This window comes from Pithys albifrons, chromosome 4 (genome assembly GCF_047495875.1).
Source record: "Pithys albifrons albifrons isolate INPA30051 chromosome 4, PitAlb_v1, whole genome shotgun sequence".
In the NCBI taxonomy this organism is placed as follows: Eukaryota; Metazoa; Chordata; class Aves; order Passeriformes; family Thamnophilidae; genus Pithys; species Pithys albifrons.
In genome coordinates, this window is record NC_092461.1 from 18085597 (window position 1) to 18105402 (window position 19806).

At 38.2% G+C, this 19806-nt stretch overlaps 1 protein-coding gene across 1 annotated transcript in view; it reads left to right on the forward strand.

Annotated features, from left to right (window-relative positions):
* Nucleotides 1-19806, forward strand: part of MOCOS (molybdenum cofactor sulfurase) — a 225603-nt gene that overhangs the window by 177677 nt on the left and 28120 nt on the right. Inside the window, exons 7-9 of the mRNA XM_071553581.1 lie at nt 5676-5792; nt 9702-10145; nt 17602-17764. Coding sequence (XP_071409682.1) covers nt 5676-5792; nt 9702-10145; nt 17602-17764 — 724 coding nt within the window. The remainder of the gene's footprint in view (nt 1-5675; nt 5793-9701; nt 10146-17601; nt 17765-19806) is intronic.

Sequence of the window (19806 nt, forward strand, 5' to 3'; positions counted from 1 at the left end):
ATTTGCATCAGCAACAGCATTTCACAGTCAAATACTGGATGACAGAAAGAGCTAGCTTATTTTCTCTTCAATTCCATGCCATGAATCAGTGAATTAATTTACCAGTGGATGTGGAGAACAGCATCATGAAACCTGTTTTATAACCAGACATCAGTGGTGTGCAGAGAAATTCTTGTAATGAGCAAATCCACCAGACATACAAACTGCTCTGATATGTGGACATTGTAGAAAGTAGAATGAGAAGTCCCAATCCCAATTCTTGAAAGACAGTACCTGCCAGTATTGACTTATATGATTTTTTTTTCCAGAACACTTCATGATGTATTATAAAAATTTCCTTTATTCACATGAATAATTCCTGTAATACTCAGTAAAACAACTTTCACAAATAAGTACTTGCTTGAATAAGAGCTACAGAATTGTATCCTGTGGGAATAACTTCAGCAGGAGTTTCTAAAGAATTCATCATTCTTAGTGAAAGTCTTAGACATAGCTGATTAGGAATAATGCAAGATATTGTGCTATTTGTATATCTTTAATCTTAGTATGTATGTATATATACACATGCAGCAAGGATCATTCTCAGGCTTATTTCAATGGAACCCGAAGCCAGAGAAAAGTTTACATCTTTCAGCTGACTGCCCCAGATGCCCTGAAGTAAATGGGTAGCAGAAGTCATTCATTTAGCAAAGGCAGAAAAGTCACTGGTGCAGCTGTTTGACAGGGAATGAGAAGGCAGAACACACCAGAAGCTCATTTGTTTTCAGAGCTTTCCAGCTTCTGAGTGTCAACTAAAAAACCAGATCTCCAAGAGGGGACTACTGTAGGGTAGTGCATTAAGATGAGTAGGGTAGTGCATTAAGATGAGAAGGGGGAAAGCTCTCCACTTCAATATTTTTATGTATGAAATATATATATATATTTATTAGATAGAGAACTATGAAGAAACTGCAAATGTGAGCATTTGGCCAATCTCACAACACTAAAGGAAAGCTCATTGGGGAATAAACAACTATTATAAAAAAATGGTTTAGGCGAACTTCATTCATGTATCTTTATTAAAATTGAAGACTGTGGTTTGGAAGTGTGAAAAGCACCTTTTGCTTGCCAAAAATCGAGATTATGTGACATAAAAAGTGTTGGAGTGTGAGGCATCCTACAGGTCCAGGCCCAAAGTAAAAGTGATGAGTGCCAAGGCGCTTTGAGGGACAGAAGAGACTTACGTCATGATGATTTAATTACCATACCCTCACTGACTGAAATGAGTAAAAATGCTGCAAGATTTCTGCATGTGTTTTGCAGTTTAATTGCAGTCTTAAAGGTCTAAAAGAGCAAGGCATAATAATTCCAAATATCAGACCTAGGGAATCATGAAAACTGACAATCCAAGTACATTAAGTTGTGTATTTACCATTCGTGCTTCTGTGCCTTCACTGAAGAAGGTATTCCTGGCTCCTAAAAGTCAGCTGCCACTGTTACAGACAGACCTGCAAGCAACATTCTGTATTTTATAACTCTGAGCTCAATATCCATTATTGCTGCTTATGGCAATTTTAAAGATGTGCTTTAAGTAAGCTTTTCTTCATTGGAATAACTGTAAGAGATGTTTTATGTTCTATTTGTTTTGCTATGTGGTAGCACCGCAGAGAGAGATTAAATTAACTCCCCAAGTAGCATATTTCTAGGGTGAAGCTAAAGAAGAAGACATCAAAACATATGTCCAAGGGAAAGCCAAGCATGTGTTCAAGGGACAGATATTTTTGCAGTGTGCATCACATTCCCAAGACCTGCATACATTATCACATTGGTGACAATGAGGTTCAGTTAATACTAAAGCTGAGCAAAACTTATCTTTGTTCTCCAGTGTCTGGGTTTGAGACAATTTGGAGGGGCAGAGACCTCAAACAGAAACCTCCTCCCTCAGATTCAATAACCCTTGTTTCTCCAATACAGAGAGAAAGACCAAATACGCCCAGATGTAAGTGAACAGAAAAACTCCTTTCCAAGAAGAAGTCCTAATGAAAATATTGATAAAACTGTGTTAAACCAGCTGATGAGGAGAAACTTCCCAAGCCCCACCCAGACCAAACTGAGATGGTGGCCGGCCACCCACACATGGAAAAAGCACATGTAGCCACAAGACACAGAGAAATAAGATGGTCAAATTCCATGTGATTTTCCTCCCTTTCGTCCAGAAAACTTGACAGGGAACAGTCAGAGTTATTGCTGGAGTGAGGCTGCAGTGCCAATATAGGCAGAGCAGGGCTGCGGACCCCCCTGGTGTCTGGAAGGACCCACAAGAAGCCCATTGGATCCAGTGACAAGACTTAGCTGGTGCAACTTCAATTTCGGTTGGGTAAAGTGGTGGTTGTAGTCCTGGCGACATAGTGGTTGCAATTTGGATTCATCATGGTGGTGGTGGTAGAAGCCCCAGGTGGTAAGCAAAAGTCACAGATAGTGAGGAAAAACAACCCAGTGAAATCTGAATGTGGTCTTTTATGGGGCCTAAGCTAGGCGGGAATGCCCTCAGTACCTCCTCTGTAGTGGGGAGTTCCACACTGGATGATGTAATACTGGATCACAGGATCAAAGGAGTCTTTCACACCTTCTAAGATGCTACAGCTGCCTCTTATGTCAGCGCAGGCGGATTCATTATGATCCATCAGCAGAGATTAATATCTTCAGGCTATGTGTGAATTGTCCCCATGCTTCCCTGGAGGGGAGTTACCACACCTTAGTCATTTGTGTGAGGACAAAGAAACAACTTCCAGCTTGTATCCTGAGGTGACAGGTGTGCATGCCCTCAGCACTTGGATGGTTACAGTGCACATCATCAGCTTGCACTTGAGTTTGAGTCATCAGTATTCCAGCCTTTCACACTTGTGGATGCATTCTTCTCCTAGGATAATAGTACCACCCTTATCTCAAGTTCCTGTCACAGTCCAAAGTAGTAGGCAGATTTAGGGATAAGAGAAAAGGTAGATACTCAACTTTTTGTGTAACCTAGGACATCCTGAATCAAAATTCTCATATTCCTTTAATGATCATATGTTTTTATTTATCAATAATCCTTGTCTACTGTACAGATCAATATATACCAGACTTTAAGTATTATTTTAGAAGGGTATTGGGTTTCATGGCCGGAATGAAATTATTGTTCACTAAAGAACAGTAATGATTTATTGGACAAAATTAAAAATATTATAAAAAACGTCTTGTTTGCAGTTCCTTGAAGCTGTGTCATGGAAACTTCATTACACTACATACACTTTGATAAGGAAGGCTGCCCCAGCAATGCTTTTTCAAAAAAGTATTAATAATAAGAAAATTATATATTTTAAAGCTTTTTGTATACTGAGTAAATAAGCCCAAACACTGTATGATTTCAGTAGTGAAGTATCTGTCATGATTTTTGTCTTGCTTGTCATCATTAACAGAATGATAGATCCGCCCATGAGTCACTAGCACCATGACAAACCATGTTATGGCAGGATGACAACTTTTCTCATCTAAATGGAAAAAGACATCAAGAAAATGTCACTGTTCCCAGATTGAAGTCTTCTGACAAAACAAAGCTAGCAACACCACAACAGTCTTTCTCAACAGATGCCTTTTACTATAACTTCAATTTGAGAAGCATGCTTTGAACACAGGATATTCTCCAAGGGATTAATCATGAATAGGGATTTTGGGACAGATTCTTTTCTCTGCTTTCCAAATCTGCATATATGGAGTTACTTTGATTGTATCTCTCTTGGAGAACCAAACCATTTTAAAATGAACTAGTGGTGCAGAACATACTTAAGTGTGAACTTGAGAACTTGTGCACTATAGCAACATAAGATTTCTACTGTGTATTCAGTAGACTTTTTGTGCAGAGAATGTTATGCCCCACACATGAAAAGAAAAAAAAAAAGGAAGATAACAAGAACTCTATTTAAACTGCCCTTAGCAGACCTATGTATTATTTAAGTTGAATTACTTCAGCACAGAGTAAATTCTAATAGAAGGTTTGGGTTTTCCAGCTACCAAGATAGTGAATTTAAAGGTACTTGGTGTCTCAGTTAAACTCAGAGATGTCAGAAGATAGACTGACATCAAAAGATTAATGATGTTGAGACAGAAGATGAGCTGAATTATACCAGAAAGTATTTACTATATATATTGGGCTGTTATCCTGTACAGGGTGAATTTATGTGAAAAACAATAAAAGCCAATAGAGATTAAGCCAGCTAGAAAAGTGAGGTTGAATATCTACATTGCAACCTCAGACAAATAAAGCACGAGTTCAGAGTTAGGGAAGAGGTTAGTATGAGATGGTTGAAACTTTCATTCTTTCACCTTCAGGCTGAGCTGTCACTCTGTGTACAGCTGAGCTCAAGCTTCCTGCAAGGAGGATTCTGTCACTGGTATCGCGGGGTCCCCTCAGTCTGCAGTGTGGTTATTCTCAGTGCTCTCTGCTCTCCATTTTGTAGAAAAGGAGCAAAAGCACAGAGGAGTTAATGCAACTTGTGCAAGGTTGTTCTTGAAGTCTGTGGTAGAGATAGGATGTGTCAGATTTTATACATCTGACTGCCCTTTCTACCAACCCTGACCAAGAATGTTCATCATTTGTTGTCAAAGAAATAACTGGTGGCAGCTCAGCTAACCTTACCAGCTGCTCTTTGTTGCCTTCTGAAATCAATATAAAGCATTTCCAGATCCCTGGAGTGAGCCTCCATGGTTTCTTAGCTGTGCTAAGAGGATCCTGGTGGTGTGCTTCCCTTGTTTCTTAGCTGTGCTATGAAACCCTGACAATCCATATCCTCTGCTGTGCCGTCCTCTCAGTGCATGCATATATGCGTCTCCTTCTGAGGCACATATAGACATGTGCTTCTGTTCTCTTTGCACATAATTTTCATTATTTCCCATAATTTATTCATGCTAGTTTGTCATCAAGTATTGCATTTCTGCCCATTCATCATTTAGTGGAAAATAAAGAAATGGTGTAACACCAAAGAGCAGAGTACAAGGGAAAAATGTACCAGCAAATTGGTAGACTGGGTGGTTGTATGTGCAAGACTCAAAGAGTCATTCCAGTTCACTGCCTGTCCTGTCAGATGTTATTGCCTGCTGAGGGGCCAATCCTTTCAGCACTTGTGTTCCAAAATCCCACAGATACCGTCAGTTTTTGTAATGAGGACTTGCAGTTTCAGATCCTCAGAGAGCAAGGTTTTCTTTAGCTAACTGAAAAGGGGCCCCAGGCCTCTCTTCAGTATCTGCAGAAGCAGTTGCAGGTGGTGATTCTGTCAAGACACCAAGTGACACCTTACTGCAGGTCTGTAATTAGCACTACTGATGTGAATAAACCTGCTCACAGGTTTAAAATTAAGTAGATGTATTGACATTTACAGCATCAGGACATGAACCTCTAGGCCCTGTTTGTGTGTGGTTTGTGTGTGGTAGTCTCTCAATGCCAAGTTAAGCTTTATGCTTCTACCACTGTTTTCTTCTAGCTGAAATAACAAAGCTGAAAACTCCTAGGTATATATGAGAATGGTAAAAGCTAGAGTAAGTTAATAGAGACATCATTTACCTTCATTAATTTCTACCTTTAAAACGTTGAATCTTGTTGACCTCAACATTAAAATGCCTATTTTTCCTTCTGCTCCTGTGTCTACTGCTGAATTGGGAAGGTGGACAAGATGGCCAGTCTCCACAACATCCATGTCCGCACGGGTTGCTTCTGTAACACAGGAGCCTGCCAGATGCATTTGGATATAAGCAATGAGGACATCCAAAGGAACCTGCAGGTTAGTTTCTGAATGTGATTACATGGTAGAGATATTGCTCACGGAAAATACTTAGATTTAGTAGTCCAGGAGACATCTTCTGGGTATTGTTTCTGAATTTTCTGAAGGTAGGAGGTTTGAAGGGGAGCAGAAGATCTACCTCTATGTAAACAAAAAAAAAAAGTAAGTGTATCCTGTCCCATGGTTTTGAGTCTCTGTGATTTTAAGAATGAAGGAAAATTTGATTTGCTTCTCTGACCTTTCAACTCACTTGCCTTATTAAAGAACTAAATTAACTGGAGTTCAATTCATTGAAATGAGGCATTGAAACAAAATTATTCAACAGATGCAAAGAAGTATTTGTTCTTTGTTTTTACTTCATTAGAAAATAGGAAATTTTGGCTTCTTTTTCATCAAGACTTCCTGCAGAACAGAAATTCCTGGAAAACTCATCTCATGTTGTTCTTTATTTATCCTTAATTGTACTTAATAGTGTTCAAGTATTGTAGACCTATTGCTGTTGGGTGTTACAGTTTAAAATATATATGCAAATTGGATAAGAAACAATAAATGGGAATATACAGTGAATCTCAGAATGAAGTAAATTTGGATGACATCTAATTAGATTACTGGTGTGTTAGATTGTTAGAATATGAATGTAAAGACTGTTTTCAAGATTATTAATATTTTCCATAAACTCTCATTAAAATGTGTACAGCAGGATGTATTACAGTGAAGTGGGGGAGGCTTCCTGTCTGCATATTTGTCAGAGTTTGAAATTACACTAAATTAATTCAGAACAATCAAAAATTTTATTAATTATGTTCTTCAAAAGGTAAAAAAACCCCAAACTAATGGCTCTACTGATATTACAGCTCCCTCATAATTTCATAGAGACATTTAGATAACTTTTCCAAACACATTTACATGCAGGACGGATAAGTTCTTAAAGGCAGGGGAGGTCTTTAATGCATTCATTGGCAAAATGGTGCTTTGATTTACCATGCAAGCTCTCTTTGCTGAGAAAGCAAAAAATGGTCTACTCTTCTGCTGAAGTGAAAAATGCCAAATAACCAGCTGCAATGCTCTTAGATCTCCTTCTACAAAGAGGATTTTGCTAAGGAGTGAGTGGCCTCTCTTAGATCTGTATCATTTAAATGGGGATAGGCCAAACTAAAATTTATAGAGAGGCCCTTAATGTACCAAAAGTTGTATGATGAGGTGATACAGTCATGTAGTCATTATTTTGGGACATTCCATTCCCATCAGTCCAGGACCAGGATGAGTTATTGACAACATTACTGTGTAGTGTGTTACGTGAAAGGGAGGAGGGAGACAGAAATGCAAAGATTTCTAGTCTTAACTGTATTAATAAGAAATTATTAGCAATAAGCGCTTCCAGACAATCAGATCCTTATGTTCCCAACACTGCCTATCAACTACGGGCAGCACACAGGTTGGAAGGGTTTCTGACCTATGGTATGAAGCAAACACTTAATAGTTAGACAAGAACTTTCCCCACAACAGCTCCCAAAATAACATTTAATAATACAACTATGTGACAGTTATTGTGGGTTCTGCTTTGCCGGTGATACCATTTAGCTGCAAGATTGTATTTAATTGGTAATAAAAGACCCCAAAAAGAAACCAGCACAAAACACATTTTACAGAGACAAACACACCAAACTCAAGTTACAATACAGCAATGTATCCCACTTTCACGGGACAGAAACTAGCAACAAAAACTACTAACCAGAAATACAGCCACCTAAAACACTTATCTAGACACTCTTTCAATAACATAGGATAATAAAATAGCTTGCACACCTCTCTCTGTAACACAAAGCAAAAGGAAATAACAGACCTGCTTCCTATCAACACACATGTTGAAAAAGGAACTGCACACTGAAAGTAGCAAAGTGTAAAGCAAGTTACTGTTATTAGTATTAAGGTAACAAAACACAGTAAAGAAGGTGCTTATAAAGTAAGAATCAAAGTAGCTGTTAGCATAAGATGTAAGATAGAATGCATAAAGAAATAAACTTTGTAAGAAAGTAAAGTTAAGAAATTAAAGTATAGAAAAATAGAAAGCACATGGTCTCCTTATCCCTTCATTGTTCCAAGAGGTAGGAGGAGGCAGGACAAAGCTGCCAGCAGCTACCTCAACAAAGACAACAGCATTTTCCTCTCTCTCCTGCAGTTAAAACTGCATCTCTTTTTATACCCTTTTTTTTTCTTCAGGTGGTTGTGTGACTAAAGTCAATCTTTTGGGGGGGTTGACACAGATGCCTGAGGGTGGTGGCTCCTTGAGTGGTTATAGAAGATAATTGCAAAGGGGGGCTGTGTCATTATTTAACAATACTCCACCCTATGTTAATCTTACCAGTTTGAAAGCCTTTGTCCTCTGCTGGGAGCATCCCTCCAGGGGGCTGAGGTGTTTCCCTCAACCCATCCAGGCTTATCAGGGCCATCACCCCACAGTAGTGGAAGGCACCTTTATCACTTTATTTGCACATATACTTCGATTTCATCTTTTCCCAAGGTGCTGACTGTATTCTTCCTTCCCTCATAAAGAGTTACGTGTATAAACTGCCTGTGATGGAGGACTTTCTGTCCTCAAGGGTCCCTGGAGAAGTGTGGTTAGTTTTCTTAGGATGTTACATAGGAACTCATTTACTTATTTGCACAGTAAGAACCTCTCTCAGTCAATCAAGCATATTTGGCAGAAGAGTTAAAGAAACATATATTAACAGATGCAACCTGATTTCACAAATGTTGCTTCTGTTCTGTTGTCAAGGATAAAAACTACATCACACTGCACTAAAATATTTACTACTGTATTACATGCTTTGACATGGATGTAGATTTTTTCACTTCTCTTTGGATAAATGGGATCTGTGTTCATTGTACTGTGACATTTTTCACTTAAAAAAAACCCTCATGTAAATAAACTATTCACACTTCCATTTTTAATGTAACAGAAATGTGCAAATAAATTAAATTCTGAGGAAAAAACCCAATGGCTACTGCACTTAGAGGAATAGGATGCTGACCTAGGACTAAATGTTATGTCCATTGGTGAGTTAGTATTAAATGGATGAATAAAGAGAGACTCTAGCTTACTTCACTGTTGGTGAGTGACCCACTTATGGAATGAGAAACTTCTTCTATTAAGGGAGAGTGTTATATGAAAGACACATCAAGTAGAAAGGTACCTACATGGAGGTCACTGTAGGGATTTTTTGGCAAAGGTTTTTCAAGTGGAAATTTGTGTTCTTCAAGGGAGGAGGTGCTAGAGGAGAGGCAATGTATTGACTGGATCAGCATGAGATATTTGCTGCATATTCCAGTGACAAGGGATGTCACTTTGGATGTTTGAGCTCTAGATCCAAGTCTCTGCTTTGCTAATATACCAGACCAGTTCTCTGCCATTTGGACTATTTAACACAAGCCATGAATAAGCCACTGGTGGTATAAAATGGAACTGTTCTGACAGTGAATATCAAGCAAACTGCCTCATAAAGTTCAGCTGTGTCATGGTTTGTTCACTAATCTAAACATAATATCCCAATTTAAACTCCAGTGAACTATGCAGGTGAGACTGGAATATCCCTGGAGACTGCCTTAGCTAACAGGCAGTTATGGGACATACAACTTTTTGTGATTCTTTTTTAGTCATTGAGAAATGTCTCTTCCCTTAGAGTAGAATAGGACAAGCAGCTCAAAATGATCTTCTCAGTGTGAGTAAATCATAAGATAGTTGCTTGTGATTTTTTCTCCATTTTCTCTTTTTATTCATGAGTTAATCTTGTATTTTTGCAAACAGTTTTCCAGGTTAGAATTAAGAAACTCATTAAAAACTAGGTAAAATTTGAGGGAAATAGAACAGTGTTATCACAGTTATCTGGTTTTCTTCCTGCTTCAAACTAGGCTGGCCATATCTGTGGAGATAACATAGATGTAGTTGATGGACGTCCCACTGGTTCTGTGAGAATATCCTTTGGCTACATGTCTTCTTTTGAAGATGCACAGACCTTTTTGAATTTCATCATAGCCACCAGACTCTCCAAATCGGACAGTGAGATTTCATTCCAGCCTGTTACAAAGCTGACAACAGAGTCTGTTACAGACGAGCACCCTTCCTTTAACAACGTGGATAAATTGTCTCCAATACTGCAAATCTCCGACAGAGAACCCGGGAGTAATCCATCCGTGACAAAGACAACCATCAACTGGCAGCCACCGGAAACTGAGGCCGAAAGCATTAGGGCAGCTGTTTCTGAGACTACAGTGCCAACGTGTAGGAAAGGTGGTGAGCCCATCACTGTTGCCAACATTTACCTCTATCCAATCAAATCCTGCTCTGCATTTGAGGTATGTGCTTTGAATAATGCTGAAGTATTTATTCAGTGCTGCCTTGTGTTTTTCCTTACCCCTCTTGGGCATGGAATACTGGGAAGCAGTGTGTGGATAGCCATGTTTCTTTTTTTCCAACTCCTAGGATCAAATCCTGCATGTTAGGGTGTTTCAAAGGATTTTCAATTAAGCTGAAGTTACAAGGTGTAAATATGTCTTCTGCTCTCCCCTCCCCCGCAGCAGACAAATCTGCACATAATATGTATGTAGGGCCAGACTTCGTGAACGAAGATTTGGGAAGGGCTCTCCCCACGTGAGTGAGCCCTTCCAGGCTGCACAGTGGATTTTTTAGGTGAGGCACAGCATGCGCAGAACTGGCCCCACCGTTTAAGTCCTAAGGTCCATTTGCCACGGCCGAGTGAGCTTGGACAGTGACAGTGAAGTCCTCAGGACTGTCACAGCACCTGTTACTAACTGGGGCTGACCCTACTGAGCATCCAAGATCTGACGGGATCGGATGGCAGGGAGGCATTGAACTGCCAGAGGACGGTCCCCACTGAGATGGGAACTCAGGACCTTGGGATTCAGAGTAGAGAGCGCTCTCCTTTACACCACGGGACCTCCAGGGACAAACTCGACTGAAATAAAATCAAGTGATTAGTATGCTTTTACAGAATGACATGTGATGGACTTGTAGGCATTGATGGGTAGGCAGCAACTGAGAAATAACTTGATTAACATGTTATAATTGAGAAGCAGCTGATTTACATTACAAAGAAATGTTATCATTAAAAATACATTTGCAACAGAAATATGACATTTAAGTGTTGCTGCGTTATTTGAAAGTTCACTGTTTGAAGATTTTAATTGCTTTTTTAGCAAGTTAATAATATCATCACCTTAGCCATGACTTTTTTATTTTTTTAAATAATGCATGATGAAATAGGTGTATGGCCCACACATGACCCAGAATGTGACTCTGCTTAGTACCATACTGGGAGGTGATTTAATGAATGTCAATAACAGTATAACTTCGCCTCTGAAAACTTACTGGTGTAGACCCCTGTCTCACATCTGCACAAAAATTGGAGTCAAATCCAGAGAAATCCCCTCCATTTCAAACAGGGCTTCTCAGCTCATTTGATCACTTACTTTTTTCTTCTTAATGCGAAAAGAGGTTGGGCAATTAAACACTGTCAAATGATCAACAAAACATCTGTATTTTCAAATTGAGTTGGGCTTATGATGTCTCTAATTCAGAGGCACAATCCTGAGCATTAAATGAGACCTGAACAAGCAATTTCCACCCTTTATTAACTTCTCACTAGATCAAACTGTTTAGACAATCAAATTAATTACCCATTTAATGTGAAAAATTTTTAACCTTTGTTTAAGTGTTGCAGTTCTTATAGCTGTATTACAGAAGCCCACTATAGGAGCTACTGAAATATGTTATAGCAGTATTCAGGCCCCTTTGGGGTTAAATTCTATTTTTAACATGCAGGCTGGTGTTGTGAGATAAATACCACAACATTCAGCACTTGGAAGGCTTTGAAGTGATTTTGCCCAGGAGCAGGTAAGATGTACCCTCAGCATGAAAGAAAGCTTATGTTTCTCCACAAACTGAGCCAGGTTTCTTCTCCTCAAGCTTTGTGAGGGGAAATGAGTCTGAGTGATAAATTCAGGCAAACCTAGTACTCCTCGACAGACAGAACTGCAATTTTATGTGGAGGGGGAAATCCCCATGCCTCATGCATACTTCTTGTGCCAGACGAGTGTTAATGGGCCTAGAGTGAAAACAGGGTTAATCATACTTTGAAGTTGGATATTTTTGTTTAAGCAGTGAGACATGGAGACCTGCTAATTCATTTTATCATAAAATAGTCATCTGCAGTAGGAAATATAAATTGTTCCTGGTTATTTCTGTCTCTTTTAGCCGGCTACAAGAGGAATCCAAGGCAACTTGGATTATACAGGTAATACTAGCTGTGCTATGTAATTTAAAAATAGGTATTAAAACTGAAACTACATTATGAAGTTTAATTTTGCAAGCCTAGAGTAATTTTTGAAGTCTGTTTTGGTTTGGTTTTTTTGTGACAAAACATCAGCCACATTAGCACCGAGTAAGCTAAACACTGTCAGAGACTGTAGTGCCAAAGGGCAAATTGCCAATAGACAACTACATATATGTACTGGATTCAGTATATGATACTGGAAGGGACTGGAAGTTCACTATAAACAGCACTTTCTTCTTCTTCTCCTCTTTTCAAAGGCCATTTTTTGTGCATTTCCACATGGTTCATAGAAGATACATGAGTGCATATGAAAGAACAGTAGAAGTTGACCTAACAGATTATGTTGACAAAGGGCTTTTACTGCATAGGAAGAGCAGGCCAGAAGATGAAGACAAATGAGTATCATTATTGTTTTTATATTGAAGTAAATCCCCAAACAAAAATGTGTTTTCTGATTTTCTTCCTGTCCACCAGGTATTCATTTTTTTCTTCCCAAAAGTCTGTCACTTCTAGACCTGCCATATGTTTATAAGCAGCCTGTGAAAGATCTGTCAATCTTATTGTCTGCCTATAGAAGATGTAGAAATACCAACTTGCAGACCATCATTTGTAAAATGAGCTTTAAGACTCAGTTAATCCCATTCTAAATCAATCAGTGGCTTAATCACTTTTCAATGTGTAAGAGTAGAATAGAAAGCCATGGCTGCCAGAACATACACTTTGATAACTGCAGAGTGCTCCAACCTCCACTACATATATATATGTATGTATGTATATATGTATATGTATGTATATATATATGTCTGTATGTGTCATTACTGCAACTGCAGCCTGTATCACCTTGAAATAGGAAAACAACCAATGCCAAATGCACTGGAGTTTGAAACAAGGTGTGCTGGAGAAACCTTAACATAGTTAAATGGAATCAAATACTAGAATCTCCAGGTTTTATCTTGAAAAGACTGAATCATATGCAAAATGATTCCTTTGCCATTCCCTTAGTCATCTTTATCACACAGACTTCACACTTAGCATTATATTATCTCCTTACTTCAATAAACTCATAAACTTCTGAAGTAATAAACTTGAAGTTTCCTTAGTCTTTGATTACAATCCAAGAATTGAAATTCAATTTCATGTTTTAAATCTAAAATAGTTTTATATGCTTTGTAGTTGTTGGAAATTTAGAACAATATTTTCAATTTGATCTCCATTTTTATCAGCTATATGGTAACTCTAAGCTAGCTGATGGGAAAAGATGAAAGTGATTTAAGTACTGGACTATGATAAATTCATTCATCTTGTGATACTTTGATACTTGAAATTAGAAGCTCATAGATTTGTAGGTTCAAGTGCAGGCCTCCAGCTGGTAGGTCAGACCTTTAGCATGTGTAGTAAATAGACTTTACTGTAACTACGTGATCACTTGCATTTTCCTAAAATAGTATTTGCAGTGGAAAGTTCCAGCTAACCATGTGTGCAGGACCAAGCCCTTCTGCCAGAAATCTGCCCACTGACTTGCTGGTTGCAGGACAGATGTTTAGTGGACAGACAACAAACTTGAGGAGGATATGAATACAAACTCACAGCTGTTTGATCTCCTCTTTAGAATCACATAGTCTCCTGCTCTCCTAAACTCTGATTTCTCTGTTCCATCTAAGTGATATAGTATGAGAGGTATTTGACCTCCAGAGAAAATGAGAGTGCAGGGTGCTTTGGCAGCTGGGAGAATAAGGCTTGCTGTGAAGACCATCATCTTAGTGCAGGTCAGATAGTTCCTGCAGCATTTTATAGAGTGTTCCTGACCATGACACAGTCTCTGTTCAGTGTTGTTCATGTATTTTGTACACATGGCACAGGAAGCAGAGGGCAGAATATTCTAACTCAACTTCTTAAGTGTGTTTTCTTTTCCCTACAATTATTTTATTGAATGAAGAGAAGCACAGGAGTAACCTCTATCCCAAACGACTTTCTGCTACTTTTCCAACATAGAAATGTGTTTTAAACATGCATTTTTAAACATGAACATCTCTCATGTCAATGAATTTTGCATAATTATATAATGCAATGTGCCTAGTGAAAGAGGTTAGGACTTTAAACATTAATAACTTTATTATTCTTGCAGTAGATTTCAGAGTATAAAAAAAATTGCATCTCAACAAAGAAGACAAATTAGCTTTTAATTTAAATACAATGCAAATTCCTGGTGATCAGTGGATAAATTATATGTAAGACTAATAACATTTTTCAATTTACATAATTTAAAACCAATTCAGTGGTTCCTTCAATGTGTTCAAAAACTCTGCTAGCCTTCTGGATGACATTACTGTGAAATAAGGGAGAAATGCAGCCCAAAATGTTTTAAAGAAAATTCTGAAATAAACAAACTTTTTTTTTTGCCATGTATATTTTTATTTTACAATAAGAAAAATGGACTAAAGAAGATAGGACAATGCCAAGTACTGGCTGTACTGTGCAATGATCCTTGCTTGTGAGAGGTAGAGATGTCCTTATATTAAATGATGCTGGGATGAATCATCAACTGCCATGCTGGGAGTGAAGGTGTATGCTAGCATCTATCAGTAAGATCATGATCTCCCTCCTTTCTTTCTGTCCTACCCCTTTTAATTTGTCTCAGTAGTCAGAGATGGCCAGACAACTTCAGGGAATCATGGTAGAAGCTATAAAATACAGTATTGCTTACTGTCACATATGCTAACCTGCTTCCTTTTGCTTCCCAGTAAGTTTCACTAGTTGCTTTACTGCACTGTATTGGTTGCCTGAATGTAGGTATTCAGTGACATTTGAGTGCCTTGCCTGTTCTCCTGCTGCTGATCCTAGCAGGATGTGGATTGTCCTTCAGCCTGTGTCATATCTGCTAGCCTTTAGCAGAGAACTCAGGCATAATCGCAGGGAGCCCAGTTGAACGATTCTTCAGACCAAAGCAGAGCAGGCAGACTTTGTTTAAACTTCTCTATTCAGTTGCTTCTAGTCCCTTCAGCCTCTTTGAAATAATGGCAGGAGATGGTCTGCATGGGTCTCAATCCCAAGTGCTAAGAACAGAAACAAATATGTTCTTCCATGCTCATCTCCAGTGTCAGTATTTGCAACAAACCAGCTCTGACTGTTTAGAACCGTCTGTGACTCTCCATCCAAGGCAGGGCACACAGTTATGTTGTTGCAATTGACATTCTAGCACCATGTGCAATACAGGAAGTTGAAAAGTGGAGAGGGACTGGGTCATTTGACAGTGTATGGGGAACATCCAAGAGAGAACAGGAACTCACTGCAGGGCATGAGTGTGTGACTGCAATGGCAAATACCCAGAGGAAGAGGAAAAATTGGCTGAGGGTCTATAGTTATGTGCTGCATCTCAGAGTAGAGTGTGGAGTTAGTTACCATTATTTGGACCTGTCAGAGGTATTTAAAGTGAAAAGTGTTGATTATTTTGAAATATCAGCTACCTAGTTAGCTGGCCTTACCCTCTAATGCCTGTCAGCACGTAAAATGTAGCTGAATCTCTGATTAAAGAGAGAATGTTTTGTTTTGCTAATAAAACCTCTTGCCTTCAGTGAAGAGTAAGCAAACACTTAAGCTATTTCCTGAATAAGATTGCTGTCCTGAAGTGGAACCAAACAGCTGAATATTACAACAGGGAACTAGGAATCTTTGTGCTGTTTTTCTACTTTTCTTCTTTTTTAGTTTATTCTGTTCTTTATGTCTTGTAAATTCTGCAAATCCTGTAAATCTGTTGGATCCATGGGAGAATTTATTACCAATTAGTGATCTTCTGTTTTGGAATGGAGATTTTCTAGAAGAAAATTCTTGCAGCTCTCAGATGATCACCAGCTGTTCAAATGCATTTTGTAGTCCAATTATATAGGATAACCAAAAATACTGGTCTCTCCAAAGAATAATTTCCAGTAAGAACAAAGACCTGTTCTTCAGCTGATATTGAAATCTTTGGACTATGATTCCTCTCCTAAAAAGACATGGCAAGGGTTGACATAACTTAGATGCTGTCAATTTGAGGTTCTTGGACAATGTGATTTCAGATGACACTGTCAGACATAAAGTTCTTCTTTATCACTGAATTTTTCATTCATGCTTTCTTTAAAAATCTGCCAAAAAATATTATAAATCAAATAGGTTGATAAACAGATTTTTTCTCTTAAATTTTTTTCTATGTATTTTCTTTACTGAATATAGTTGGTAGCACTCTTGGCCAAATTATTTAGAGTTCAGATTTAATCCTTTAAGTTTTCAGTCCTAGAGTGGCTGCCCTCAGTTTTCTCTAGTTAGGCTGTCAGTGTCAAGCTACTGTTGCAGGCTTCTATAAAAACTGGAAAAGTTTATAAGAGTGAGATATTTCATATTCTGTGGAGTTTTGGATAGAGCACATGATAAACCAAAATGTGATTTTTAATTAATCTAAGCAGTGCTTCCAGCCATTCTTTTCTTCAGAGCATCAGGCTGTGCCTGATGTATCTTTCACTCAATATTTTCTGCTAAAGTCTTTCATCGGCTAATTCATGTGAGCTGTACTAAGCTTTTCTACAAGAATTCAAACAATTTCAGCTGTGGTTACCTTTTTTCCATATTCAACTATGACTAGAAAGCATATGTGAGCTGAAGAATATGTCTAAATGGCCAGCTTTATGTTAAAAGAATGGTATTAATATTTTAACATTCTGGAGGAGAAAGCAGATATTAGTATCACCCAAAGGCATTAATAAAATTGCTCTCTTTTTGGATTTCAAGATTACCATCTGTGTGGTATCAGATGTTCTTTTCACCAGAAAAAAATGTAAGCAAAAGCAAGGACAATATGCTTGTATGGGCTATTGGATGTGAAGAGTGTTATAGAAGTGATGGAAGAACAGATAGCAAAGAAATCAGTGTGTTTTGTTGTAAGGGGATATGGAAAAACTCTTCCCAGTCACACCAGAAGCTTCAGTGGTTCAGGTTTTCTTAAATGGGTTAATTGATAATTGGTTTTCATTTTATGAAAAACAAGGTTTTTCAGAGTTTTGAACTTCTCATTTTTCTTGCTTTCTCTTTGTTTGGTTTTGCCTTAATTTATAAAACTCCTGTGAAATTTCTGTGCTTTTTAAATTAAATGAACATTGTTTGGAGGACAGGTCCTAAAAATGGGTGAGTATAAAACTGAAACCAGGTTTCAGAGTGTTTCAGAGATTGTTTATTCTTATAGCTCTGTTAAATCAAAGTGTATGATAATATGTAGCAAATTAATTTGATTTTGTTTTGTCAGCTTTGTGCAATAATATCTTTATTTTTCATTTGCAATTAAGATTTCTCTTATGTAAATCTGACTTGCTCAAGTTTTCTAATTTAAAAGAGTTTCATTAATGGATTCTTTTCCCTCTCTTTTCAGCATGAATCTAATAATGTAGCCAACATTTTCTAAACCTTTCTATCCTCTCTTGATACTTTCCCAGGTTACAGAATGGCCTGTAGGAAACCAGGGTTTGTTGTATGACCGAAACTGGATGGTTGTAAACCAGAATGGAGTCTGCATAACTCAGAAGCAGGAGCCAAGGTTGTGTCTTATAAATCCCTCAATTGATCTGAAGCAAAATATTATGGTCATTCAGGCAGAAGGTTAGTGAACAATATTCTTTTCTTCCCTTATTTATTGGCATGAACCCACCAAACTACTGAATGATGTGTATGCTTACTGACTTCAGGGAAAAGTTCTGTGCCAACTCTGGGCAATAAAAGCCCAAGCTGTAATATACCTCTCAGGGGGGTTCCTAAATTATTGTTGGGGTGGGCAGACAGTCAACAGGGATTCCCTAAGTGCAACCATAAAGTGGATGCTCCAGGATGGAGAAAGGAAGGGATAGTGTGGAAATTTACTGACCAGTGTACCTTTCCACATAATGAAGTCCCATAGCCTGAAGGGACTGTTATTCCTGCAAAGGTAAAAGAATAGAATAGCAGTCTAACATTGAACACACTGACCAAAGACTTTCCCATTTCATATCTTCTTTACTCCTTCAATCTGTGAGATTAGATGGATAGAGTCCAGTGGAAGTTAGTATGAATAAAAATAAGAACCAGACATTATTTAGCTCAGCAGGCAAATATTTCATGGTGTTGAGCTTCTTGGGATTTCTCAAAACAATTTTTATTCTCTACTGAGGAAAAAAAAAACCAAAGAAAAAACCTTATGTTAAGTGTTGCAGAAAGCCCTTTGCTACTTGGGGATGAAAATTCTTTATTTTGCTAAAAGTGCCATTGGCACTGAACACTGGAACAGGTTTGCATCCCACAAAGGTCATTATTAATGGTGAGTTTGCATGTGTCTGAATGGTGTTTATCATTTCTCTGGGGTCTAACATTTACTCAGCCTGTATGTCTTAACCATTAATAATATATGTGACCATATTTTCAGCAGTTAGAGCAAAATAAGGGAACATATCTTCAGATTTTTCAGCCTTTATTAGAAATCCATATGAGTGGATCTGTATCTACAGCCTACTTTCAGTTTATGCCTTACAGTTGTTGTCCTCTCCAGCTGTCTGGACACTCTCCATAGAATTAAATCTGACCAGTTGTTCCTTTTGTCTGAAAAACGTTTCTCTAATTTACATTTGGATACTTCCACTAATCATGTGTTATTATGTGTATTTCTGATTCCAAACACAATCTACTCTTTTCTTAGGGATTCAAGACTTGCTCACTGGCACACAGACACTGTCTCTTTCTACTCTTTCCCTCTACAATATTTCTTTGAAAAGGTATTGTTAATTCATTTCAATTCTATGTGGAGCACCTTGCACCTCAAATTTTTGTACTATAACTGCATGGATAGCCTTCTTCTACAACTTTTAAATTATAAAGTGCTTCAGAACTACTTATTTCTAGAAAGTCAGTACCTTACCTTCTCTCTTCCTTTCTACACATACTTCTTGCTTGCAGACACAGTGTGACGTCTTGTCCAAACTTTCTCCATTTATCCTTCACATTTTCAGAAGTTCAGCTCTGTTGGGCCTTTTGATTGCTTCATTCTGCTCTTCTAAGTCAGTCTCTCATTTTTAACTTGTTAGTATTGTTCAGGCAAGTGCATATCCATTACCCTGTTCACCTGTCAATAACACCTGCATTGACATTCTTCAGGGAGTCAGGAAGAAGTTTTCTCAGACAAAAAAGACAATCAAGGCACCCATTTCTCACTGAGATTTACAATCTCTTGCCATAGGTAGGGCCAGGGTGAAATTTGACTTTATATACTACATTTTACTTTGTGTCATATTTGGAGTTTTCACTGTCAGTCACCTGCCTTCCGATAAAAGTGAGAACATTTCCACACAGAAGTGATTGTTCAAGTCTGTGGATCATTCTTCCAATCAAAAGTAATTGATCAGATCTCCAGTGTGCTCTAACAAGAATGTCCTTGGCATTTATTTATAGTCTGCTTTGATACAGCCAGTGTGTTAGAGTGGAGTCATTTTATTCTATGTATAATGACTCTAGCTACCCAAATCCGAGCCCATGAGGTGGTCTGGGCCCTCTTTTATAGTAGTCCTGCTGGTTTTTACTCTCCTAGTGTTCTTACAACTTGTTGGATTTTTTTAAAGCTTGACAGTCAGATAATGGCTCTCTTTTCCCTGGAGAGTGTATTCCAGAGCTTACTGCTC